General features: G+C 43.3%; 1 protein-coding gene across 1 annotated transcript in view; it reads right to left on the reverse strand.

Annotated features, from left to right (window-relative positions):
* Positions 1-26,916, reverse strand: part of RHOBTB1 (Rho related BTB domain containing 1) — a 62,436-nt gene that overhangs the window by 24,251 nt on the left and 11,269 nt on the right. Inside the window, exons 2-6 of the mRNA XM_070752075.1 lie at positions 12,833-13,034; positions 10,839-10,942; positions 8,006-8,191; position 7,613; positions 3,492-4,434 (exon numbers count right to left, since the gene is read on the reverse strand). Of these exons, the coding sequence (XP_070608176.1) occupies positions 3,492-4,434; position 7,613; positions 8,006-8,191; positions 10,839-10,942; positions 12,833-13,024 (1,426 nt within the window). The 5' untranslated portion in view covers positions 13,025-13,034. The remainder of the gene's footprint in view (positions 1-3,491; positions 4,435-7,612; positions 7,614-8,005; positions 8,192-10,838; positions 10,943-12,832; positions 13,035-26,916) is intronic.

Below are 26,916 nucleotides of genomic sequence, written 5' to 3' on the forward strand. Positions count from 1 at the left end.
ATGTGAGAATCAGAAAGAACATGGAAGACAGCAGACATGACCTGCTGTTTCATATACAGTGGTACCTCGTGATACAAACCCCTCGCCATACGAACAATCCGAGATACGAACCCGGGGTTCAGAAATTTTTTGCCTCTTCTTCTGAACTTTTTCTGTCTTATGAACCCACCACCGAACGCTGAAACATGGACTCCAGGAAGGACGTCTTTGTGATGTCAAAGCTATTGGGATTCCCCACCTCCTTTCCAGCCTCCTGACCGGCCCAACAGCTCCACGGCTCTTTTGAAAAGCTAACAGATGGGTGGCAGGGCTTCTCAGGGTCCTCCCGAACCCGAACGCCAAACTTCCAGGAACGCCGAGAAGCCCCCCAGCTGTTTCAAAAGGTGACAGCTGGGCGGCGGGGCTTCTCGGTGGCCCCCCGAACACCAAACCTGGACGTTCGGCAAAAGTTTGGGTTCGGGTGGCCACCGAGAAGCCCCGCCACCCGGATGTTGCTTTTTGAAACAGCTGGGGGCCTTTCAGCGTCCTCCTGAACCCGAACGCCAAACCCGAACTTTTCCCGAACTTCTGGGTTCTGCGTTCAGGAGGCCACTGAGAAGCCCCCTGGCTGTTTCAAAAGACAACAGCCGGGCGGCGGGGTTTCTCGGCGGCCTCCCGAATGCCGAACCTGGAAGTTCGGCAAAGTTCAGGTTTGGCGTTCGGTTTCGGGAGGATGCTAAGAAGCCCCCTGACTGTTTCAAAAGGTGACAGCCAGGCAATAGCCGGGCGGCAGAGCTTCTCAGCGGCCACCCGAACCCGAACTTTTGCCGAACTTCCGGGTTCTGCATTGGGAGAATGCTGAGAAGTGCCCGGCTGTTTCAAAAGGTGACAGCCGGGCAGCGGCGGTTTTTTGCATTTTTTTTCTTTCACGCATTAATTCATTTGACATTGTTTCCTATGGGAAACAATGTTTCATCTTACGAACTTTTTGCCTTACAAACCTTCTCCGGGAACCAATTAAGTTCGTAAGATGAGGTATTACTGTAATTTCTGCGAAGAAGATCCTTCATTGGATTTGATCCTGGTCTCTCCAGTCACACATTCCCCCAACTGCAGGTTTTAACATTAGAGCTTTTTAGTTGCAAAACTCCATATGGCCACTAGATGGAAGGCAACCTTGTATTTTCCATATTCTTTGGCCGCCACCTACTGGAACTTTAATAACTCAGCTTTTCTGTAGCCCCAAATACCTGCCATTTAATTATCTTCCAATCTACACTCATACATGGGGATACCCTTGAAAAGTGTTCAGAGACTACAACTAGTGCAGAATGCAGCCACGTGAGCTGTTGTGGGTGCACCTAGGTAAACCCACATGACACCAACTCTCCACGAGCTGCACTGGCTTCCAATCAGTCTCCAAATACAATTCAAAGTGCTGGTTATCACTAGTGTTGAGTTAACTGAACTTGCAAAGTTCTGGTTCGTGCCAAACTTTGCAGTGTTCGGCATGCTGAACCAGAACCCGAACGTTCACTTGAACACTGTGAAGCACCGCCGCCCTGGAGGAGAGTGGGGAGAGTGCAAGCAAAAGGAGGTGGGGAATCCCACGATGGGATTCTGGGGGCAGGGCTTTGATGTCACAGAGACTACTTCCTGGCTGGCCGAAATGGAGAGGAAGGAGTCTCCGTGACGTCAAAGCCTCGCCCCCGGAATCCCATCATGGGATTCCCCACCTCCTTTTGCTTGCAGTGCCGCTGTGGCATCCTTTTCCATAAAAATAAAAGGAAGCAAAAGGAGGTGTAGAATTCCCCACCTCCTTGTTCATTTTTACAGAAAAGGACGACGCAGCAATGCTGCTGCTGTTTGGGTTCGGGTTCAACGAACTCAGCCGAACTTCACAGCAAAGTTTGGCCGAACTCGCCCAACCTGAACTGTGTTAGGTTCGCCCAACACTAGTTATCACTTATAATGCCCTACATGCAGGGGTGGGCAGCAGGCAGGATGGGGTGGAATGCGGAAATGAAGATGCCTGCGCAGCTCCAGCTGATCGGTGGCTGTCACTTCCTGGATTACTGGTCTCAGCTCGTCTCTCCTTCTTTTCCCTGCTGCTGCTGCATCTGCGCTCCTTGCTTTTTTCCTCTTTCCTCCGTCCTGGCTTCGGACGATCTTCCCTCTCTCCTGCCCGGCTCCCCTCCAGCCTCACACGGCCTCCTCCCGCCTGAGGTGCAAGCAGAAAGCCTGGGTGGAAGCGGCGCTGGCGGGGGGTGACCCAGAAAGGAGAGCGCGGGAAACACGAAGCAAATTGTCACCCCAGCGAGCAACACTGGTGATGTTGTAAGTTGAAGACTTAACAGTTCACTTGAACAATGATAATCATGCAAGTCATCTGGTCACATGACCCTTAAGCCACACCCATAAAATGAGCCACACCCACAGTGTGGTAGTAAAAATTTTGGCTGCCCATTACTGCCTACATGGCATAGGGCCAGACTGTCTTCGGGCCACCTTCTGCCGCATAGCTCCCAGTGGCTAAGGGCCAGTGATGGGCTACCAAAATTTTTACTACCACACTGCGGGCATGGATTATGCATTTTGTTTCAACATCTTCCAGTGCAAATTGGGTGCTCCAAATTTTGCTACCGGAACTGCATTCCTGACCGTTCCGGTAGGAGCCCATCACTGCTAAGGGCCCACTTGTGTATACGCAGAAGCAAAAAAAATATGGAAATCTCATGCGCACATGCATCCTTTCGCAACAGAGGCTGGAGGCTGGAGGGGAGTCGGACAGGAGAGAGGGAAGCTCATCCGAGGCCAGGAAGGAGGAAAGAGGAAAAAAGCAAGGAGCGCAGACGCAACAGCAGCAGGGAAAAAAAGGAGAGCTGAGCCGAGACCAGTAATCCATGAAGTGACAGCCGCCAATCAGCTGGAGCTGCGTGCACATCTTAATTTCTGCCAGTGGTACTTTCTTCCACCCCATCCTGCCTGCTGCCCACCCCTGGCTGCCACAGAGAGGAGGGAATCAGGCTGTTTTCCAAGGCACCAGAAGGCCAGACAAGGAACAATGGATGGATGACCATGGAAATAAGTTGGAGTTTTCTGACAGTGAGAGCATCAACCAGTGGAACAGCTTGCCTGCGGAAGTTGTGGGAGTTCCAACTTGCAACCTTCAATGGGAGATTGGCCGAGACCAGCAATCCAGAAGTGACAGCCGCCGATCAGCTGGAGCTACATACGCACCGGTGGAACTGCATTCCACCCCGTCCTGCCTGCTGCCCATTCCTGACTGTACCTCACCCCTCCATTCTACAACTAGAGGACAACCCCCTCCAGGCTTCAAAAATGATAGGGCAGGTTATGTTAGGAATACAGAATTACCTGTCGTAGTGCACAATTTTTGGCCATGGGCCCAAAGCTTCCCTTCCTGGACCCTTCACAATGTCCCAACCAGGTGTCCTTATTAGCATTGGAAGCAATGCAAGGCAGAGGGATATTTCCGTATGGTGACTCACCAGAAAACGTCTCCTTACAGAGGCATTCTTTTATTCTGTTAGCCTTCCGGACGTGGAAAGCCTTTGTAATTTCCTGGTTCATGAAGGCTTCCTTGTTGGTAATGTTCTCCACCATCATCCGCAAGTCAAACACTTCCAGGATCTCAGCAATCTGAGCTACCTGGGCGAGGTCCCTTTCGTTTTCATCCAGCTGCCCCGTGTATAAAAACTGCAGGACGGTTTTAAAAGGCCCCGGTTGGATCGAGGCTTCCATCTTGACGACCGTCACTGCACAGGTCCTCTGCGAAACAGGGTTAATCTGCGTCTCTTGATGCAGGCTAATGAAACCTTTGCCCCAGAGGGTTGGACCTGGTTTTGGGCAAGTGGCTTCTCCTGCATCAGGCTCTACCTGGAGGCCCTCAGTTGAAGCAGAAGATGATGTTGAAGTTGAAGTTGCTCCCTGGTCAACTGCTTCAAGGCTAGAGGTTCTGTTGGGGAGACTACTACCTTCACTACAAAAGCTTTCCGTCACGTCTGGCGTGTCTTCACATTCCATTGAGAAAAGGTCATAAAACTTGGACGAAGAGGTAGCTAAGTAGATCTTGTGAGCGAAAATCTGAGTCTGTTCCTGAAGAAGAAAGAGCGTGTCCGCGCACAAGGGGTTGTCCAGTAAGTATCCCACATCGTTAATCTTGAGGGTGGGACACTCAGGGATCTTTATAACAGGAGGAGGAGCCTTTGGAGGTAGAAACGGAGCTTGTAGCAAAGGCTTCTGGACTTTCTTCAAATGGGACTTCCAGAATTGTAAATGCCGCCTGGAAATTAGGGCGGCTCGGATTGCATTGTCGAACACATCCTTGACGCCAAACTGGTCAAAGACGCTGGTTTCGTAATAGGGTATTCCCAGCTCTTTAGCCACCTCCCTGCCTCTTTCTGGGGGCAGGATGTCCCCCCGCTTGATAGGCTGCAAACAAAATGGGGAAAAAAAAGAAGTCAGACTCACTGAAAAGCACTAGTGGACCCCCACTTATCAAGGGATTTATTAATTTATTTATTAATTGGACTTGCATGCCGCCCCTCGGGACGGCTCACAACACATCAGTAAAAACAATATTTGTATTTGTATTTGTATTTATTAGATTTGTATGCCGCCCCTCTCCAAAGACTCGGGTTGGCTAACAACAATAAAAAAGACAATGTAAACAAATCTAATATTAACATTAATCTAAAAAACCCCAATTTAAAAAAAAAACTAATCATACAAACAAGCATACCATGTATAAAATTCTATAAGCCTAGGGGGAAGGGAAAATTCCAATTCCCCCATGCCTGACGACAAAGGTGGGTTTTAAGGAGCTTGCGAAAGGCAAGAAGGGTGGGGGCAACTCTGATATCTGGGGGGAGCTGGTTCCAGAGGGTCAGGGCCACCACAGAGAAGGCATTGTTTAGTTGACGGGAGCCGGAGAAGGCCAACTCTGTGGGACCTAACCGCTGGGATTCGTGCGGCAGAAGGCGGTCCCGGAGTTATTCTGGTCCGATGCCATGAAGGGCTTTATAGGTCATAACCAACACTTTGAATTGTGACCAGAAATTGATCGGCAACCAATGCAGACTGCGGAGTGTTGGTGTAACATGGGCATACCTGGGGGAAGCCCATGATTGGTCTCGCAGGTGCATTCTGCACGATCTGAAGTTTCTGAACACTTTTCAAAGGTAGCCCCATGTAGAGAGCGTTACAGTAGTCGAACCTCGAGGTGATGAGGGCATGAGTGACTGTGAGCATTGAGTCCCGGTCCATATAGGGCCGCAACTGGTGCACCAGGTGAACCTGGGCAAACGCCCCCCCTCGCCACAGCTGCAAGGTGTTTCTCTAATGTGAGCTGTGGATCGAGGGAGGACGCCCAAGCTGCGAACCCTCTCTTAGAGGGTCAATAATCCCCCCCCCCAGGGTTATGGATGGACAGATGGAATAACACATCTAAATCCAATTAATATAAATAACTGATTAAAAAACATTATTTTTAAATTTTTTAATTGTTATTGATTTTTATAATAACAATAAAACATTCACATAACACTATGCTCAGTGCTCAAAGTGGCCACCACCAAACAACATTCATGCGCCTCCACCAAAATGGGGGCACATGTTCTATATTCTAATTAAAATCCATTCTAAAAAGGCTAACACATTAAAAATCATTCATTCAAGTTCAAACCACAAACTTACCACACATTCGTTGGCCAGAGGATCTAGTGACCCAAGCCTGGTGATATAAATAGTTTTTCCGATTCTTGCGAAGGCAAAGAGGATGGTGGCAGTGCGAATCTCCATGGGGAGCTGATTCCAGAGGGCTGGGGCCTCCACAGAGAAGGCTCTTCCCCCTAGGTCCCGCCAAGCGACATTGTCGCAAAGGGATCCTTTGGCCTTCATGCTTTCCCTTTCTGGATGCATCAAAGAGACCACAGGTATTGATGCCTAAAGTCTTCAAACATCTGAGAAGACTTTTGCCTTATCTGGTGGAAGGTCTTAAATGATGGAAGGTCTTAAGCATAAAACCTATCAGGAAAGACTTAATGAATTCAATCTGTATAGTCTGGAGGACAGAAGGAAAAGGGGGACACGATCGAAACATTTAAATACATTGAAGGGTTAAATAAGGTTCAGGAGGGAAGTGTTTTTAATAGGAAAGTGAACACAAGAACAAGGGGGCACAATCTGAGGTTAGTTGGGGGAAAGATCAGAAGCAACTTGAGAAAATATTATTTCACTGAAAGAGTAGTAGATGCTCGGAACAAACTTCCAGCAGATGTGGTTGGTAAATCCACAGTATCTTAATCTAAACATACCTGGGATAAACATATATCTACCCCTAAGATAAAATACAGGAAATAGTATAAGGGCAGACTAGATGGACCATGAGGTCTTTTTCTGCCGTCAATCTTCTATGTTTCTATTTGAGGGACCCCCTTCTCTGGGTATACAGTGAAAAAAACATAAATAGAGCAGGGAAGATGATATTGGGCTGGCAGTGAAAGTACAATTAGAATAGGCTAATATAATGAAACATTGTGAGGAATAGATAAAATGATAGATGAGGTGGGATTATTTTATTAAAGGGTTTTGGATAAAAGAAATTTATACTGATCAAGTGGATTGATAACTGAATACTATATTTACATTAAGAACTGAATAAGGGTTTATTAAACTGATGGTGGTGATATGTAATGATAGAAAAGTAGATTTAATTGATATAATTTGGTTTTCTTTCTTTTCTTGGGAATGACATGGTTATGATAATATCTTGTAAGATTTGGATGATAAAGTATGGATAATTAATATTTAAGGTTAAATAACTTTTCTATTTGAACGGCAATTAGTACATGATAAGGGTAAAGAACTTTTTAAGAGGCAAATAAGGATATACGACAATTGAAAATAACCACTTTGGCCTAAATGTAATAAAATTTAATAGATAATTGAAAGCAAATAGATGAGATGTAATAGCAAATAGTATTGTAAGTTTGTATAATAATATTGAAAAAGTTTATATGGAAGTTTTCCATGATAAAAGTAAAGGAAGCAGCCTATTGTTGGATGATAAATACCGAATATAAATGTAAATTCATTGTATTGTATTGAAGATTGAAGGTACAGTAGTACCTCATCATACGAACGCCTCTTCTAACGAACTTTTCAAGATACGAACCCAGTGTTTAAGATTTTTTTTGCCTCTTCTTCCGAACTATTTTCACCTTACGAACCCAAGCAGCTGCTGCTGGGATGAAGGGGTTTCTTTCCCCCCCCCCCTTTTTTGAAGAAAGAAAAGGGAGGGGCAGCTTGGGGGAGGAAATATTTTGCAGAGAACAACGTGCTTGCAAAGGAACTGAAAGGGTGTCTTTTTAAGAAAGAAAGGGGAGGAGGGAGGGACAGCTTGGGGGAGGAAAAATTTTGCAGCGAACAACGTGCTTGCAAAGGAACTGAAAGGGTGTCTTTTTAAGAAAGAAAAGGGAGGAGGGGGGGCAGCTTGGGGGGAGGGAAAATTTTTGCAGAGAACAACGTGCTTGCAAAGGAACTGAAATGGTGTCTTTTGAAGAAAGAAAAGGGAGGGGCGCCCCCTTTGCCTTTCTTCCTTCCCACTCACCCTTTAGCCTAGCCTTGCTTCTTCCACCCGCCCCCTTTAGCTGCTCCTCCCTGCCCTCTGTTCGCCTCCCTTCTAAAGTTTGGGATTTTCCTGAAGGATTTGCACGCATTATTTGCTTTTACATTGATTCCTATGGGAAACATAGTTTCATCTTACGAACTTTTCAGCTTACGAACCTCCTCCTGGAACCAATTAAGTTCGTATGATGAGGTACCACTGTATATGATATTGCACTGTTTAAAGTGGAGAAACTTTTAAAAAAGATTACACAGAAATTGGACACGATCAAATGATCAAACAATTCCTTAGGAGCCAAGATGTTGCCCTTTCTGCAAAGGTCTAGTGTTGCCTTGCCACGGGGGAACAAAGTTTTATCTGCATTCAATGCTCTACCTTGCCAACGGCCTCCTGGCTCGATTGACAGCTTCCAGATCGGCATAGCGAAGATCCAGTTGACAGCCCACCAGAATCACAGGGGTGCGAGGACAAAAGTGCTTGATCTCTTGACACCACATTGTCTTCACATGATTCAGGGAGTTAGGGTTAGCAATGGAGAAGCACAACACCACAACGTCAGACCTGCAAGACAAAACTTTATATCTCAATCGCTTTGTTGAAAAATGGGTGGAAGGAGGTAATAATGAAGACTTGGTTTATTTAGAAGTACTACCAGGATTGTGATGCTACAATGCATAAATATTGTCATATTTCTATGTTCCTCCAGAACAAGCAAATAACTCTCTTATCCAACTCCCAAGTGGCATATTGGTGTAAAGTGGGGCTCAACTTCACCTGATCATGGGTCAAAGATGAATTTGCAAGGGGAAGTTGGGCCAACCAGTTAATACCTTCAAGCATCAAACAAGTTCTTGTTCTGGTTTCTGGTAGAAATTTAGCAATTACAAATAACTCTTATTAAATGCATCATTTCATGAATAAAGAAACTCCAGTTATTTCTCTGCTCTCCTGTAATTCAAACACATTCCATACAGCACTCGGTCCGTTATCTCTCTCTTAGCTGCATTCCTCACATTCCTCCTTCTGCTTCACTTAAACAAGATTTATTTTCCTAACAGCATAACTTTGAAAAACAGTAGCACTGACTGATAACCATACAAAATACTTTGGCTTACTTTAGCGTGGTAAAAACACATCCATTTTTCCTTTTGGCAACCTTGAAACTCCACCCTTCATCTCCACTGACCCCCTGACGTGCCAAATACATCACTACAATATTTAACCCATTCCTCTCCTTAATATCTTCTTCCAGACCTCTGCTCTCTACGTTTTTGGGCCCTTCTGAATTTAGGGTTAACCCAGCGAGCGTCTGATTCTCCCTCGCTAGATCCTAAACTCATATCCCCATCCTGTGGCTGGCCTCCCACCTGTTCTACTACATGTAACCCCGGGGGGCCCACTAATTCATAAACACTATCTGAATCCGAGTCCTCATCCTCCAACTGATCAGGAATATGTACAACAGTTCTGAGATAAGCCAAGGGGAATCTGTGAATAATGATTCTAGATAATTTCTGGAGGACGCACAGACATGGTCCTTCAAATAGGCGGGGCTCCTCCAGCTCCACCCAGACCTTCTAAGAACTGGTCCTGGAGTTGATGGAGGAAAAGATCAAAGGGTGCTGCTCCTGCCCTCCACTGGATTGATGGGAGCTGCCATCCTCAGAGGTGAGACCAGCGCTGGTGAAATCATCGTAGCTGGTGGAAATCATGATGAGCAATGAGCGAGGGCACAATCGGAAGGTGACTGGAGAAGACGATCCCACCTTCGTCGCCAATTGTTAAAGCCGGCTGTCAGCTAACTCAAGGGAAAAAAGGCAGGAGGCAGCTTTGCATAAAAATAGCCGTTTATTCAAGGACTCGGCTAAAACAGTTAACAAGGGAACTAAGGCTGACAAGCTTCCTTATTTATTGGGAAGCTGCAGGGGGAGAGGGCAATAAAAACTATCCAAGTCTCCCGCATGCTGGCTGTTTAAGTTTGACCAATCAGGCAGCAGCCAGTTAAGCCAGGATTCAACACTTCTGACACTAAAATAATCCAGATTTCAATAAGCTGAGAGTTGAAGAGTTCAGCAGTTCTACTCAAATAATTATCCCCAAAGATCTCGTGCAGAGGCATCACAGGCAGGAGGAAATAAGCCAATCGCTTTGTTTCAACAAATGCTCAGACGCTCCTGGCTTTGTCCTCATCTTCAGCCCAACTGCTTAGTGACAACGTGTTTTGTTGTATACTAGAAGGCGCCTCCAGGAGGAAAAGCAATGATTCCCAAATCAATAAGGGCTGAATTTTAAGCATGCAGATATTTGACAAAGAGGCAATGCCCCTGCCAATTTGTTTTGCAACATTTAGAAAAGGCATTTAATGTTGTTTAAATATTTCACTGTATAGTGGTACCTCTGCCTACAAACACCTCTATAATAATAATAATAATAATAATAATAATAATAATAATAATAATAATAATAATAAATTTATTGTCATTGTCAAAACAATGAATTGTCATTGGCAATGAAAGTCGTGTGACACCCAGAGACCAGTCCCACCATACATAAAATCAGAATGGTAAATTTAAAAATAGAATAAAAATAAAATAAAAAATAAAATAAAATGTCCTACAAATTCCCCACCCTGAACCACTGAAACCATCTACATGACAAACCGAGTAATATTGTCCAACAGTTCACTGATGGTGACCCTTTAGTTCGTTGTTAAGTGCGAGTATAGCTCTGGGATAAAAACTATTCAGGAAACGTATGGTCCGAGTTCTAGTTGTCTTTTTCTGTAAAAATAAACAAGTAGGTGGATAATTCTCCACCTCCTTTTGCTTCCTTTTATTTTTAGGTAAAAGGATGCCACAGTGGTGCTGCAAGCAAAAGGAGGTGGGGGCAATAGGCTGGCTCTGTTAAAAAGTGCTATTGCTAACATGTTGTAAGCCATCCTGAGTCTAAGGAGAAGGGTGGCATAAAATCGAATAAACAAATAAATAAACAAAATTTCCCTACCGGTTCTGTGTACCTGACTGTACTGTAGAAGCCCATCACTGCCCTGAAAACCTCCACTTCAAAGGCTACAATTGGTGTTTAAGACACACCCCAATTTTCACCCTCTTTGGGGTTCAGGGAAGGTGCATCTTATACTCTGAAAAATACGGTAATTATTCTCCTGTTAGCTTGCTTGCCACAAAAGGGACGTCTAACTTAGACTGACCTTCCATAAGCGAAACGCCGGTCTTTGTGGTGGTCTCCAAACGTATCCCAGAGCCTGAGGGAAACACTCACTTCATCAACTACATCACGGGACCGTTCAAGAACCTGGAACAGAGAGAGAGAGAGTGAGAGACATCTGTAAAATAAAGATTTGCAATGAAAGGAGACAGAGCTCCAGGGGGATGATTAGAGGTGACGCACCTGAGCTGATAGCAGTGACCAAATTCCCCAAAAATTGATGTCAGCAGAGTTATAGCCAGGGATGGTAGAAGATGCCAATTTCTGGTGGGAGGCCATCATGTGTTCAATTCAGATAACCCACCAAATTTCATTTGGACAGGAGCCCAAAGCAAGAAATCATTACTTGTGATCAACTGCCAAAATCCAACAAGTATGATTTGAAGTAAACATTGTGCTAATTATAGTCTGGTATGATACCCGAATTGGCAATCAGTCTTCCTCTAGAGCAGGGGTTTTCAACCTTGGCAACTTTAAGACTTGTGGACTTCAATTCCCAGAGTTCCTCAGCCAGCAAAGCTGGAAGTTGAGGTCCACAAGTCTTAAAGTTGCCAAGGTTGAAGACCCCTGCTCTAGAGCAGAGCTGTCAAACTCCCAGCACACGGGACAGATACGTCATGCGTTGCCCATGCTGATGCCCAGTTTAGTGAAGGGGGGAAAAGTTCTGATATGTTATACGATGCAGCCATGATGACATGAGTTGGAGACATGAGTAGTAATGGGCGAACCCAATGGTGTTCGGGTTCGGCAGGTTCGGACAAACTTTATGCAAAATTCAGCCGAACCCAAACTCGAACGGGGAATCCCTCCCACGAAGAGATTCCAGGGGTAGAGCTTTGACATCACCGGCAGGTTGCTAAGTACGCCAAGGTGATCACTTCCTGGATTCCATGGAATCCAGGAAGTGATCACTTTGGCGTCCTTAGCAACCTGCCGGTGATGTCAAAGCTCCGAACGCCGAACACAACCCCGAACTTTGCCCAAAGTTTGAAAAAATTTCGGGTTTGTGTTCTGCATACTGAACACCGCAAAATTCGGTATGGACCCGAATTGTGCGGGTTCGGTTCACCCATCACTAGACACGAGTAACCTGCTCTGGAGGTTACTGTGCTATGCAGAAGAATGTATAAAGCTTAGAGTAAGCAGAGATGCAGAATTAAACCTTGGCTTTCGGATGCAATATGAACTGTGGTCAGCAGCAGCCATGGTTTAATTAATCTGGGGATACGCTGACAGATTTTATGTATTGTACATAACACAATTTCTTAACAAAAGATCTAAGTCTAGACCAGGGGTAGGCAAAGTTGGCTTGTCTATGGCATGTGGACTTCAACTTCCAGAATTCCTGAGCTAGCATGATTGGCTCAGGAATTCTGGGAATTGAAGTCCACAATTCATAGAAGAGCCAACTTTGCCCACCCCTGGGCTAGACAATTGAATTTGCTTTACTGGGATCGGCAAACATAATTCGCCGCTACATCACGCAGTCCTAGGTGCTTGGGAAGCACCCGACTGGTGATGAAATACGAAATCCAGCATAGTGATCTCGTTTGCTGTGTTGTACTGACATAAAGGTGGCCAACATGACGTCATTCACATCAAGGGTTTGGGTTAGGGTTAGGGTCCTCGCTTCAGACAGATACGATTTCCCTATCTATTTACTATTACTGAACATCCAAAATATACTGTTTAATTCTATGTATATATGCCACGTGTGTACATACATATTACGCACAGGCACACAAAAATATACATTATCTACTCTATAAACTGTATGTGTATGTACACAGAGAGGGGGAGAGAGTTCTTCTAAAATTATACACATCCAACCTCATTTACTGCGATAGGAAAAACATATCCAAAGCCCAGAAGGAAGAAAAAAAAATCAAAATTTTTCTACCGGTTCTGCGCACCTGATCAATTTTTTTTCTACCGGTTCTGCATATCTGACCCCACCCGTAGGAGCCCATCACCTACCTCTTGGCAGACTCGATACTGATCAATCGCCCAGACTGTGGGGACGTGAGTTGACAGCAGCTGGTACTGGTTCAGGGTGGTGTTGCAGGCTCTTGCACAGATCAGGCGAGTTTTCCCTACCGCGTTATCCCCGACAACCACGCATTTGATGGTTTCAACATTTGGTCTTTCGTAGTCCATGTCAATATCCATCTACTGGGGGCTGCAAGAAGACCAGAACTCTGGTTAACAAGCTTCTCTTCTTGGCTAGCTGCCTCTTTTGACTTTTTGAAGACCAGGGATGGGAGCTGCCTCTTGCAGAGGCTGACTTATAAACCTCACCCAGTTCGTAAAGAAAGCAGGCCCATCCCTTCATTCAGTTTCCTATAAACACAAGCTTGCTTAGAGAAGACAAAACAGGACCGAGTACAGGTTACTGGCCGGACAGCAGAAGTCTCAGCCTGCAAGCTGCTCGACGCTGGAAGTTTCAATCATGTTTATACCAGTCCTCAGGAATATGCCTCCGAGGCAAACTCAAAAGGCAAAGTTAGAAAGTTACAAAACAAAACAGCTGCATATTACCAGAGAAAACAAATTGAGAGTCTTCTTTAACACAAGATTCTGAGCAAGCCCCAAACTGGTGATTCAAAAAAATAATCTAACTTGCCTCTGAGTCTCCAACATTAGCAACTTTAAGGCTTGTGGGCTTTAACTCCCAGCATTCCTCAACCAGTCAAGCATTTTGGCTACAAGGCTGCAATGCTTCGTTGCCTTGAGTCAATGAAAATTAATACGCAAATATAAACTCGGAAGAGTTCACCTCTAGTCTTTTGAAAGAGCAGAAGAAACCAGTGAAGATTCACCACCATTTAAGATCAGGGGAAAATCCAATCTACTCTACTGTGCAATATGCTAATGTTAAAATTTTCTTAAAGAGAAATACAGTGATACCTTGTCTTACAAACTTAATTGGTTCCGGGACGAGGTTCTTAAGGTGAAAAGGTTGTAAGACGAAACAATGTTTTCCATAGGAATCAATGGAAGCGATTAATGTGTGCAAGCCCAAAATTCACCCCTTTTGCCTGCCAAAGCGCCTGTTTTTGCGCTGCTGGGATTCCCCTGAGGCTCCCCTCCATGGGAAACCCCACCTCCAGACTTCTGTGTTTTTGTGATGCTGCAGGGGAATCCCAGCATAGCAAAAACGAGCGCTTTGCTGGCAACGGAAGTCTGGAGGTGGGGTTTCCCAGCGAAGGGAGACTCAGTGAAATCACAGCATCGCAAAAACACTGAAGTCCTCGAAACCCCACCTCCGGACCTCTGTGTTTTTGTGATGCTGTAATTTCACTGAGGCTCTCCTCACTGGGAAACCCCACCTCCGGACTTCCATTGCCAGTGAAGCACCCGTTTTTGCGCTGCTGGGATTCCTCTGCTAGGATTCCTCTGCAGCATCACAAAAACACAGAAGTCCGGAGGTGGAGGTTTCCCATGGAGGGGAGCCTCAGGGGAATCTCAGCAGCAAAAAAAAAGGGGGGGGGGGTTGCTGGCAACAGAAGTCTGGAGGTGGGGCATCCCAGCGGTGGCGGTGGATTTGTAAGGTGAAAATAGTTTGTAAGAAGAGGCAAAAAAATCTTAAACCCCGGGTTTGTATCTCGAAAAGTTTGTATGACGAGGCGTTTGTAAGACGAGGTATCACTGTACTTTTGGAAATATTCGATGGGTCTACTGAACCTTTTACTGTTACAATTTATCTTCCTACACACACAAACTAATTTAAAAGTAAGTAACAGGTATAATTGCAGAGTTGAGAAATTTCTGTTTTACTGGTGGTGTATAATCACCAGATATGGAAAAAAGTATTTCTTAAGTAGCTTTTAGTGTTATTGTGCTCTTAGTATTTGCTGTGTCTCATCAAATATACACTGCTCAAAAAAATAAAGGGAACGCTTAAACAACACAATATAACTACAAGTAAATCAAACTTATGTGAAATCAAACTGTCCACTTAGGAAGCAACACTGATTGACAATCAATTTCACATGCTGTTGTGCACATTCAACTTTGCACAGAACAAAGTGTTCAATGAGAATATTTCATTCATTCAGATCTAGGATGTGTTATTTGAGTGTTCCCTTTATTTTTTTGAGCAGTATATTTTCTAAGGTACATATGAATGTTTTAAAAATCAATGGGCTGTAATTCTAATTACATCTTACCTTTATTTCCCATGACTTTTGAGATACTGAACAGTTAAACATTACTGAACTGGTCAAGAAGAATGAAGTGAAATTAAGGGTTTTGATCTATAATTAATTTTAGTCTTTGTTGGAGCAATATCTTTGCCTGACTCCACAGAAAACTCTTTTTTAAAAAAAAAAATATTTTTATTGATTTTTAACAGTTTTTATATCACACAACATAAAACAGTGCATAGTGAATTGTGCCCACCACCCTGACACACACACATTCCCCACCACCAAATTGGGGGGTGTTTCTTGTATAGTCCACTTAACCCAAGAGCAATATATCTGTTTACATATTATAGAGTGATTCCAATTTATTTCTTGTAGCTTGGTCTCGGATTCTGCTCGTCATATATCTTCTTACCTTGTCCCATCGTCCCATCAGCTGTCCCAACTCAGTTTCATTATCCGAATTTATCCTTTTATCCATAATTTCAAATTGAGTATGGTCCACCATGTACCTATACCAATTTTGCATTGTCCATTTTGTCGCATCCTTCCAACCCAAAACTATTACTGCCTGAGCGCTTTCTATTGCTGCTTTTTTTATTTCTCTAAATTCTCCCATCTCATTACTTTTAACTAGTACTGCCATTTCCTTAGTGATTGTCCATTGTATATTTAGCATTCTATTGATATCCTCTTTCACTTTTTGCCAAAATTCCTGCACTATCGGGCATTCCCAAAACATATGCATAAACACTCCTTTGTCTTGACACCCATGCCAACAATTCCCCCTGACATTCTGCTGAAAATGTGCGAATTGAACGGGAGTAAAATACCACTTATGTAATATTTTCCTTCTCATTTCCCTGATTCTTGTATTTTTAATTTTCCTTATATTTTCTACTATATTTTCCATCTCTTGTACCTCTACTTGTATCTCATTTTGCCACCATTTAGTCAATCCATCAATCGTATCCCCTTCTGACTGCACTAGTAATTTGTATAAATTGGTTGCTTGCGCCTTTATCCCCTCACTTTTTTCTCTTATTATTTTCTCTAACCCTATCTCCTCCCTCCATAGTACTTCTTTATTCTCCCTTTCATTATACTCCACAGAAAACTCGATGGGGAAAGGTTGCTGGACATGATTCTCAGTCACGTGGGGTGCTACTCTGTAGATCTAAAATTCCTGCTTCTGAAAGTAGTATCCCAAACATTTGGGAAACATCAAATTATGGAAGGCTAATTTATTACAGAGCTCACACGAATTATCAGGGAATGTTTAAGAGCCAAAATATACTCATCGGTAGAAGAAAATAACCCTACAAGTCACACGCACAGGACTGGGACTAACGTTATCTACTAAGCTTATATTTGGGGTGTGCTATTTCAGTCTGCAGATAGACTGCACTCCGTCACACTTGACAAATAATTAAGGCAGGTGAAAGAGTGGCTTATGACTCTTCACATGACAATGTTGTTATCAGCGAAGGAGGAGTTTGAACAAGGCAAAGCAAATTCACCATAGAGAATAATGACAACCAGATGGGAGTGGTGATTCAACCACACCAAATGCAAGATAACACAGCCTAGGCAGCGCATGAGAACAGCTGTTGAGTGAGTTGACCGCCTGCCAAGGGAACCTGGATGTGATCCAAGGTCAAACATGTCAGAAAAAGATACAGCACCTTGTATATCTCTTTCCTTGTAAATGCATAAGGACTAGCTGGCAGCTGCCAAGGAGAAATGTTTTCAAGAGACGTTTCAACAGGAGTATGGTGATTTTATTGACACAACTGTTGGCGTTTACATAAAGCTTAAACACCTTGTCATGTGATAGGGTTGTTTATTTTTAAGATCCAGGCATAATCACATTGTGCAACTCTATAGGAAAGCAACAACTTAGGACACAGCTGGAGAAAATTAATGATATCACCTGATTTGTCACCAAGATATATATACCTATACCTTATATAGAGCACTGGTGAGACCACATTTGGAATACTGTGTCCAGTTCTGGAGACCTCACCTACAAAAAGATATTGACAAAATTGAACGGGTCCAAAGACGGGCTACAAGAATGGTGGAAGGTCTTAAGCATAAAACGTATCAGGAAAGACTTCATGAACTCAATCTGTATAGTCTGGAGGACAGAAGGAAAAGGGGGGACATGATCGAAACATTTAAATATGTGTAAGGGTTAAATAAGGTTCAGGAGGGAAGTGTTTTTAATAGGAAAGTGAACACAAGAACAAGGGGACACAATCTGAAGTTAGTTGGGGGAAAGATCAAAGGCAACATGAGAAAATATTATTTTACTGAAAGAGTAGTAGATCCTTGGAACGAACTTCCAGCAGACGTGGTTGGTAAATCCACAGTAACTGAATTTAAACATGCCTGGGATAAACATAGATCCATTGTAAGATAAAATACAGGAAATAGTATAAGGGCAGACTAGATGGACCATGAGGTCTTTTTCTGCCGTCAGTCTTCTATGTTTCTATGCCACCAGACTTGAAATTTTGGGCTTAGACAATTTAGAACTACACCACCTTCAGTCTGACCTTAGTAAATAAAATTATCTGCTACAATATCCTACCCGTCAGTGACTTAACCGCAAAAATACATGAGCACACAATAGAGACATTTGATTTGATTTGATTTAATTGGATTTGTATGCCGCCTCTCTCCAAGGACTCGGGGCAGCTCACAGCATGTACAGAAAAACAGGAAACAATAATAACAATCCAGTTTAAACCTTAAAAAACAATCTTAAAATTCTAATTAAAAAGCTATCAATATCATTCATTCAACAGTCAAACTAAAGCGTTCATTGGTCAGGGGGGAAGATCTAAGGAACCCCAGGCCTGGCGGCAAAGATGAGTTTTTAAACTTTTTCGGAAGACGAGGAGGGTGGAGGCAGTATGAATCTCTTGGGGGAGCTGATGCCAGAGGGCCGGGGCCCCCACAGAGAAGGCTCTTCCCTTAGGTCCCGCCAGCCGACATTGTATGGTCAACGGGACCCTAAGGAGACCAACTTTTTTTACACTTTGTAATGTAAAACTGTTATTTTAGATTTTAATTATTAGATTTGTTACCATGTATTGTTTTTATCACTGTTGTGAGCCGCCCCGAGTCTACGGAGAGGGGCGGCATACAAATCTAATTAATAATAATAATAATAATAATAATAATAATAATAATAACAACAACAACAACAACAACAACTCTGTGGGACCTCACCGGTCACTGGGATTCGTGTGGCAGAAGGCAGAAGGTAAACCATTGCGAACTCAACTGCAGAAAATATGACTTCAGCAACAGAGTAATCAATGCCTGGAATGCACTACCTGACTCTGTGGTTTCTTCCAGGCAGGGGTGGGCTGCTGCCCGGATGGGGGGGAACGCAGTGGGGTAGCGAAAAGGGAGCTCCACCCCAGAGCACCCAATTTGCACTGAAAGATGTTGAAAGAACATGCAGCGCGTCCTGCATAAGCCACGCCCACAGTGTGGTAGTAAACGTTTTGGTAGCCCTCCACTGCTTCCAGGGGTGGGTTCCGCTTACCTTCGCTACCAGTGAGCATCGCAATGTTTTGCACACGTGCGTTTGCTCCGTTCGCGTGCTCACACATCCCTTCCTGCAATTCCAGTTTCACGCATGCTCAGAAGCAGGGTTCAGGTCGAAACATAGCTGAGGAAGGAAGCCCAGCTCTGCTTCGGATGAAGAAATAAATTTATTTATTTTTATTTATTTATTTATTCATTTGTCCAATACACAAATACATAGGAAGAAAAATAGACATGTAGTAATATATATAAGGGTAAAAGTGAACTTAGAGGAGAGGATATCTGAAAGAAAGAGAATATATATGATAAGTGAGAGAAAGGAAAGACAATTGGACAGGGGACGAAAGGCACACCAGTGCACTTATGTACGCATTAAAGGTCGGCATTAACACGTGGGTTTTTTTCACATCAGAGCACAAGGAGAAACCATACAAACAATGAAAAAAAATCGCCATTTTTTTTTAAAAAGATGGTGGTGTGCACGGACTGGCACGATAGAACTGGATCTGTGATGCCAAAATAACATAACTGGCGGGTCACTAAGGGTCCAGGTGATCTAGTCAAAACCAGGAGGATCCCATCCCTGTTTTCTTCCCTAAACTCACAAAACTTTAACTTTAGACTATATACTGTTGACCTCACCCCATTCCTAAGAGATCAGTAAGGGGCGTGCATAAGCGCACCAGTGTGCCTACCATCCCTGTCCTAATGTTCCCATGTAGTCAAAACCATCGCATGTTTACATGTTTATACTTTTACTGTAATCTTATATATACTTGACAAAAATAAATAAATGAAATAAAACAAAAATAAAGAAAGCACACAGCATTTACTCAAGCCCATGTTGTGGCTAAGCAACACAGGATAAATGTCGGGGAATTGTGCAGCCGGTGTGACCAAAAGAAGTCAGAAACGCTGACACGCGCTTGTTGTTTTATGTAAATAAATATATTTAGAGTGAATAAGAGTATCACAAACAGGAGCCTCGTCAGGTAAATCAACACTGCAGGAACATCATGAGGTAAATCACAGAGCAGACAGAGGTACAAAGGCGGGAAACATGGGAACCGCCCCTGCATACCCAGAGCAACCAATCACAGCTTAGATTGCCTCATGCAGGAGTTAGCTCTCAACAACCAATCAGTTAGAAACTGTATGTTTTGACTGTTTACACATTTCACTATTCCAGCTATTCAATTAAATATCTTAACAATAAGTATTTCCTTTCTCTGACAGGTTAAATATCTAACAATTGGTCATCCCTCAGTTACCATTTGGGTTAGTTAGTTATTTATGTATTTATGTATTTATGTATTTATTTATATATTTATGTATTTATGTATTTATTTATGTATTTATTTATTTATTTATTTATTTATTTATTCATTCATTCATTCATTCATTCATTCATTCATTCATTCATTCATTCATTTAGTCCAATACACAATGAGGGTTTTAGTGGGTATATATCTATATACACATAGTAAAATACATGATGAAGGTTATAGAGGAGATACTCATAGTAAAATATATCTAAGAAATAATAGAAAAGAAGGTATAGTAATAGAACATATCAATGAAAGAATAGAAGAAGAGGTATAGGAGTTTGCGGAGAGGGGCAGCATACAAATCCAATAAATAAATATATAAAAATAAATAGAAGAAAGGTATAGGAGATATAGGAGATGTTTGAGGCTCCTCGACAATTTTCCTAGCAGACAATTACTTCATATGAAGAGCTCAACCATATTGAAATTGAGACCATATTCATATTAAAAGCTCGACTTCATATTAAAAGCTGACGAAGTTAGCTTTCTACTAGCTTCAGTAGAAGAGTAATCCCACAGCACTTCTGAGCCTTAAGTTTCAGTCTAGCTCCATGCTAATAGATCCACAATCTTACCCGCATGAGAACACAACCTGGAGGAAAAGTTCTGAAATTCTCCGACTTAGCCTTAGCTTGGTCTTCAGTTTAAAGGCGTGCATGGGTATTCTGCACGTATTTTGCGGGGAGTTGGCTTTGAAAAGCTTCTGGCAAGCTCTGCCCCACACATCGCAGTGGGAAACACCCACTTTGGAGGACTTTGCCCAAACAGCTTCGGAAGGTTTAAACCACAGAGCTTCTGGCTGGAGCTCTTAAAAGGGGGAACTCCCTACACAGCGATGTGTCTGACTAGGGATCCAGAGATCTGTACACAATTGCACCTTTCTTATTTGTTTGCTTGCTTGTTTGTTTGTTTGTTTAGTTAGTCAAACAATTACAGGGTGGTAATTTGTACAAATAAAACATTAGATAAGTAATGATAAAAAATAAACAAACATTAGGACAGAAACGGTAGGCATCGTTTCCTCGGGGAGCTAAGAGGCTGATGCAACTGGGCTTTATGACCCCCTGAAATCTCCATCCTTTGATGGTTTAGAAACTGGCCATAAGAATGATTGCATGATCCAGACACGGTTATCAACTCTCATAAAAGAAGGGACTATACATGTCACAATGGCAACACTACAAAACTAAGCTTGTTTTATTTTATTTATTTATTTGTTTATTTATGATTTGATTTGATTTGATTTGATTTGATTTGATTGCCCCTCTCCGTAGACTCAGGGCAGCTTAAAGCAATGATAAAAACAATATATAATGACAAATCTAATAGTTAGAGTCTAAAATAACAATAATACATTTAAAAAGTCTAAAAAATAAGAAACCCCAATGTATGAAAACATACAAACAGTCATATCATACACAAAAAACTACATAGGCAGGGGGAGATGTTTCAGTTCCCCCACGCTTCACGACAGAGGTGGGTTGTAAAGAGTTTATGAAAGGCAAGGAGGGTGGAGGCTATTCTAATCTCTGGAGGGAATTGATTCCAGAGGGTCGGAGCCGCCACAGAGAAGGCTCTTCCTCTGGGTCCCGCCAAACAACATTGTTTAGTTGACGGGACCCGGAGGAGACCAACTCTGTGGGACCTAACCGGTCGCTGGGATTCGTGTATTGTACACCCATCGTTGAAGGGCACTGGTATTTTCGCACCTTCTTGGCTTTCATTGTGGGGGGGGTAAGTTAAAGCCTTCGTTGAATTAGTGCATTTGACTGTGGTTGCACACCTCTTATTTTCAAATCATATTTTGCACACCTGTTGTTGTTTTTTTCCAAGCGAGTGAAACTTGCACACTAATGTGAGACAGAGAAACCGGGATGGGGTGTGAAGATAGTTACAAGCTCTCCTGCCCCAAAATGTGAACCCTGGAGATCCCCACAAAGAAAATAAAAAATAATTCATCCCTTTTGACAGAGAGTAGTTATCATTTGAGCTCCCAGTAGTTTGTTTGTTTGTTTGTTTATTTATCTATTTATCTATTTATCTATTTATCTATTTATCTATTTATCTATTTATCTATTTATCTATTTATCTATTTATCTATTTATCTATTTATCTATTTATCTATTTATCTATTATCTATCTATCTATCTATCTATCTATCTATCATCTATCTATCTAGTTAGTTAGTTAGTTAATTAGTTATTCGATTTTTATGCCGCCCTTCTCTTTAGACTTAGACTTACAACATGTTAGCAGTAGCACTTTTTAAACAGACCTAGGCTATTGCCCCCACAATCCGGGTCCTCATTTTACCCACCTCGGAAGGGTGGAAGGCTGAGTCAACCTTGAGCCGGTGATGAGATTTGAACCGCTGACCTTCAGATCTACAAGTCACCTTCAGTGGCCTGCAGTACAGCACTCTACCTGCTGCGCCACCCCGGCTCATCACCCTTTTGCAGTTATGTTTCTTTCTCCTGCAATATTCGGTCACCTTAATTTCAAAGGCACAGTAAATTGGCCTTTAAAATTACATAAACCTTTTGGCTGATATCAGCCAATGGAACATGCAAACTATGATTTGAAAATAAGAGGGGTGCGACCACAGTCAAATGCAATAATTCAATGGAGGCTTTAACTTACCCCCCACCCCAAAAACCTCTTTTGCTCGGATGCTCTTGTTTGTTTTTGTCTTTAACTTGAATTTATTTTGGAACATATTATGAAAGTATAACGCATTTAGCTCCTCACGTTTCCCTAGAAAACTGATATAGCATTCAGTGATGTATAGGAAAAAAGCTCATGATTAATAGCCATATGCCCAAGCAGAATCTGCATTCACACCCGCAGAATGTATATTTATCTCTGGGTTTTCTATTTTTAATTCTCAAAGGAGCTGACTTTCTGATTAAAAGTCTAACAAGGAGCCAGACATCCAATGCAGAACCAGGCAACACCTTCTCTGGTGTGCCTGGTTAACACCATCTCCCTCTCTCCCTCCCTGTTTCTCTTTTCCTGGACAATACTGTACATCTTTTTTTTCCTTCGATTTATTTATTGCTTTTTAAAAAGAAAAGGTTTTCATATATTTATTTATTTATTTATTAGATTTGTATGCCGCCCCTCTCCATAGACTCGGGGCGGCTCACAACAGCAATAGAACAATTCATAACAAATCTAATAATTTAAAAACATTTTAAAAACCCCATTATTAATCAGACATGCATACAAACATACCATACATAAACTGTATAGGCCCGGGGCAGATATCTCTATGTTTCTATCTCAATTCCCCCATGCCTGGCGGCAAAGGTGGGTTTTAAGGAGTTTACGGAAGGCAAGGAGGGTGGGGGCAGTTCTAATCTCCGGGGGGAGCTGGTTCCAGAGAGTCCGGGCCCCCATAGAGAAGGCTCTTCCCCTGGGACCCGCCAAACGACATTGTTTAGTCGACGGGACCTGGAGAAGGCCAACTCAATGGGACCTAATCGGTCGCTGGGATTCGTGCGGCAGAAGGCGGTCTCGGAGATATTCTGGTCTGATGCCATTAAGGGCTTTATAGGTCATAACCAACACTTTGAATTGTGACCAGAAATTGATCGGCAACCAATGCAGATTGTAGAGTGTTGGTGTGACATGGGCAAACTTGGGGAAGCCCATGATTGCTCTTGCAGCTGCATTCTGCATGATCTGAAGTTTCTGAACACTTTTCAAAGGTAGCCCCATGTAGAGAGCATTACAGTAGTCGAATCTCGAGGTGATGAGGGGATGAGTGACTGTAAGCAGTGAGTCCCGGTCCAGATAAGGCCGCAACTGGTGCACCAGGCAAACCTGGGCAAACGCCCCCCTCACCACAGCTGAAAGATGGTTCTCTAATGTGAGCTGTGGATCGAGGAGGACACCCAAGTTGCGGACCCTCTCTGAGGGGGTCAATAATTCCACTTCCAGGGTCATGGACGGACAGATGGGATTGTCCTTGGGAGGCAGAACCCACAGCCACTCTGTCTTATCTGGGTTGAGTTCAAGTCTTTTGGCACCCATCCAGACCCCAACAGCCTCCATATGTTCTTAAACAGATCATAACCTGAATCTATTACATTTTGAAATTACAATTCATCGCACTATGTATTCAGTTAGACCAGGGGTCTCCAACCTTGGCCACTTTAAGACTTGTGGACTTCAACTCCCAGAGTCCCTCAGCTGGCTGAAGAATTCTGGGAGTTGAAGTCCACAAATCTTAAAATGGTCAAGGTTGGAGACCCCGAGTTAGACTATATACATTCTAATGCATTAATAAAGAGTAAAGCATAATATAATAATGAGCATGAATAATTTGATTCAATAGAGAATAGTTTTTAGTCTTAAATAGTTATTTCGTTTGTTCCTATTACTATTGCCAGATATTTAGTTTTATTTCTATGTACACCGATACACTGTAATGCTACGTTTTATTTTTAATTGCGGATTTATTCATGCCATTTATGCCAGGTGTCTTTGGTTTCTTTATTCCTTGTTCCCTTGATTGCCTTTGTCATTTCGTTCATTTCCATGCATCTATAGATTTTTTTTCAATGATTAGGCTTACATCTTTTTATTGCATTCTTTATACCTGCACAGTTCATGCAGGGTTTCACCGGAGAGAGAAAAGGCGATGATAAGTAAGTCACCACAAAGAGGAGAAATAAGTAGTGATGGGTGAACCGAACCCGCACAATTTGGGTCCGTACCGAATTTTGCGGTGTTCGGTATGCCGAACACGAACCCGCAATTTTTTCAAACTTCGGGCAAAGTTTGGGGTCGTGTTCGATGTTCGGAGCTTTGACATCACCGGCAGGTTGCTAAGGACGCCAAGGTGATCACTTCCTGAATTCCATGGAATCCAGGAAGTGATCACCTTGGCGTTCTTAGCAACCTGCCGGTGACGTCAAAGCTCCGCCCCCGGAATCTCTTCGTGGGAGGGATTCAAAGGGAGGTCTTCACGTAAAAATAAACATTGTTAGTTTTACGAAAAAGGATGCCACTGCGGCGCTGCAAGCAAAGGGTGGTCCTTTCACGGTCCTTTCACGTAAAAATTAACATGTTCCCCGTTCGAGTTCGGGTTCAGGTTCGGTTCGGGTTCAGCCGAATTTTGCATAAATTTCGTCCGAACTTGCCGAACCCAAACACTGTTGGGTTCGCCCATCACTAGAAATAAGGCTGAACCAATGGATGGGTTAATTCAATCAACAGCCTTCTTTGTCACAAAGCCACATAATCTCACCAGAGAATGGAGAGCAAGCCCACCCAGGAGGAGCAGGGAGGGAATACTTCAGGCGAGGGTCTTCTTCCCGTAAGACTGTAACTCCTATCTTTATGAGACAGCATTTAGAGACAGCATTTAGAAACCAGCATTTAGACCTGCCCCGAGTCTTCGGAGAAAGGCGGCATACAAATCTAAATAATAACAATGACAATGACAATAGCAATAGCAATAGCAATAGCAATAACAATAATAATAGATCTTCTCCGGGTCCCGTCAACTAAGCAATGTCGCCTGGCGGGACCCAGGGGAAGAGCCTTCTCTGTGGCGGCCCCGGCCCTCTGGAACCAGCTCCCCCCGGAGATTAGAACTGCCCCCACCCTCCTTGCCTTTCGTAAACAACTTAAAACCCACCTCTGCCGCCAGGCATGGGGGAATTGAGATCCTCTTTCCCCCTAGGCCTTTACAATTCTATGCATGGTATGTATGTATGTATGTTTGGTTTTTATATTAATGGGTTTTTAATCATCAATACCAAATTACTATTGTACACTGTTTTATTGTTGCTGTTAGCCGCCCTGAGTCTCTGGAGAGGGGCGGCATACAAATCCAATAAATAAGTAAGTAAGTAAGTAAGTAAGTAAGTAAGTAAGTAAATAAATAAATAAATAAAAATAATAATAACCGAATTCTGAAGCATAACACACCAGACATCCTGATTGTGGAGAAAAAGAAAGTATGGATCATCGACATCACAATCCCAGGAGACAGCAGAATTGAGGAAAATCAGCTATAGAAATTAGTGAAATACGAAGATCTAAAAATCGAGCTGCAACGACTCTGGCATAAGCCAGTGAAAGTGGTCCCAGTGGTACTTGGCACGCTGGGCGCAGTGCCAAAGGATCTCAGCGGACATTTGAAAACCATCGGAATTGACAAAATCTCCATCTGTCCATTGCAAAAGGCCACTTTACTGGGATCGGCAAACATAATTCGCTGCTACATCACACAGTCCTAGGTGCTTGGGAAGCGCCTGACTGGTGATGAAATACGAAATTCAGCATAGTGATCTCGTTTGCTGTGTTGTATTGACATAATAATAATAATAATAATAATAATAATAACAACAACAACAACAACAACAACTACTACTACTACTACTACTACATATGGTCATTGACTTACTATCATTTGTTTAATGCAGGAGTCCCCAAGCATGGCAACTTTAAGACTTGTGGACTTCAACTCCCAGAATTCTATGCTCCAGCTATGCTGGCTGCAGAATTCTGGGAGTTGTAGTCTGCAAGCAATGGCGGGCCACCATTCCTGGTGCTACCAGAATGCGCTGGGAGCATGGAATTATGTGCGAGGATGCATGCACATGCCTGGCACAAGATTTGGCTTCTGCACATGGAATCTTGTGCGAGGATGTGCTTAAGAGTGATCTCCAGGGGTTTTTTTGCTTCCACGCATGCATGGAAGCAAAAAAGCCCCGGAAATCGGCAAATAACTGCACAGCTGCTGCTCGCCCCACTGCACCACTCCTGGCAGCTCTGCCATGAGCAACCCACCTGCTCCGCTCATCCTGTCTGCTCGCCTGCTTTGCTCCCGTTTGCTCACCTGCTTTACCTCGCCTCTCGTCCCATCCGCTCGCCCACTTTGCTCCCGTCCGCTCACTTGCTCCACCACGCTGCCGCCTGGCTACCGGCCTTACCTTGAGTGCACTGCTTTCCTGCCAAGAAGATGGGCCATTGTGCATGGCCTGAGCTCCAGCTGCACGGCCTGTTTTAT

Source organism: Erythrolamprus reginae, chromosome 5 (genome assembly GCF_031021105.1).
Source record: "Erythrolamprus reginae isolate rEryReg1 chromosome 5, rEryReg1.hap1, whole genome shotgun sequence".
NCBI classification, from domain to species: domain Eukaryota; kingdom Metazoa; phylum Chordata; class Lepidosauria; order Squamata; family Dipsadidae; genus Erythrolamprus; species Erythrolamprus reginae.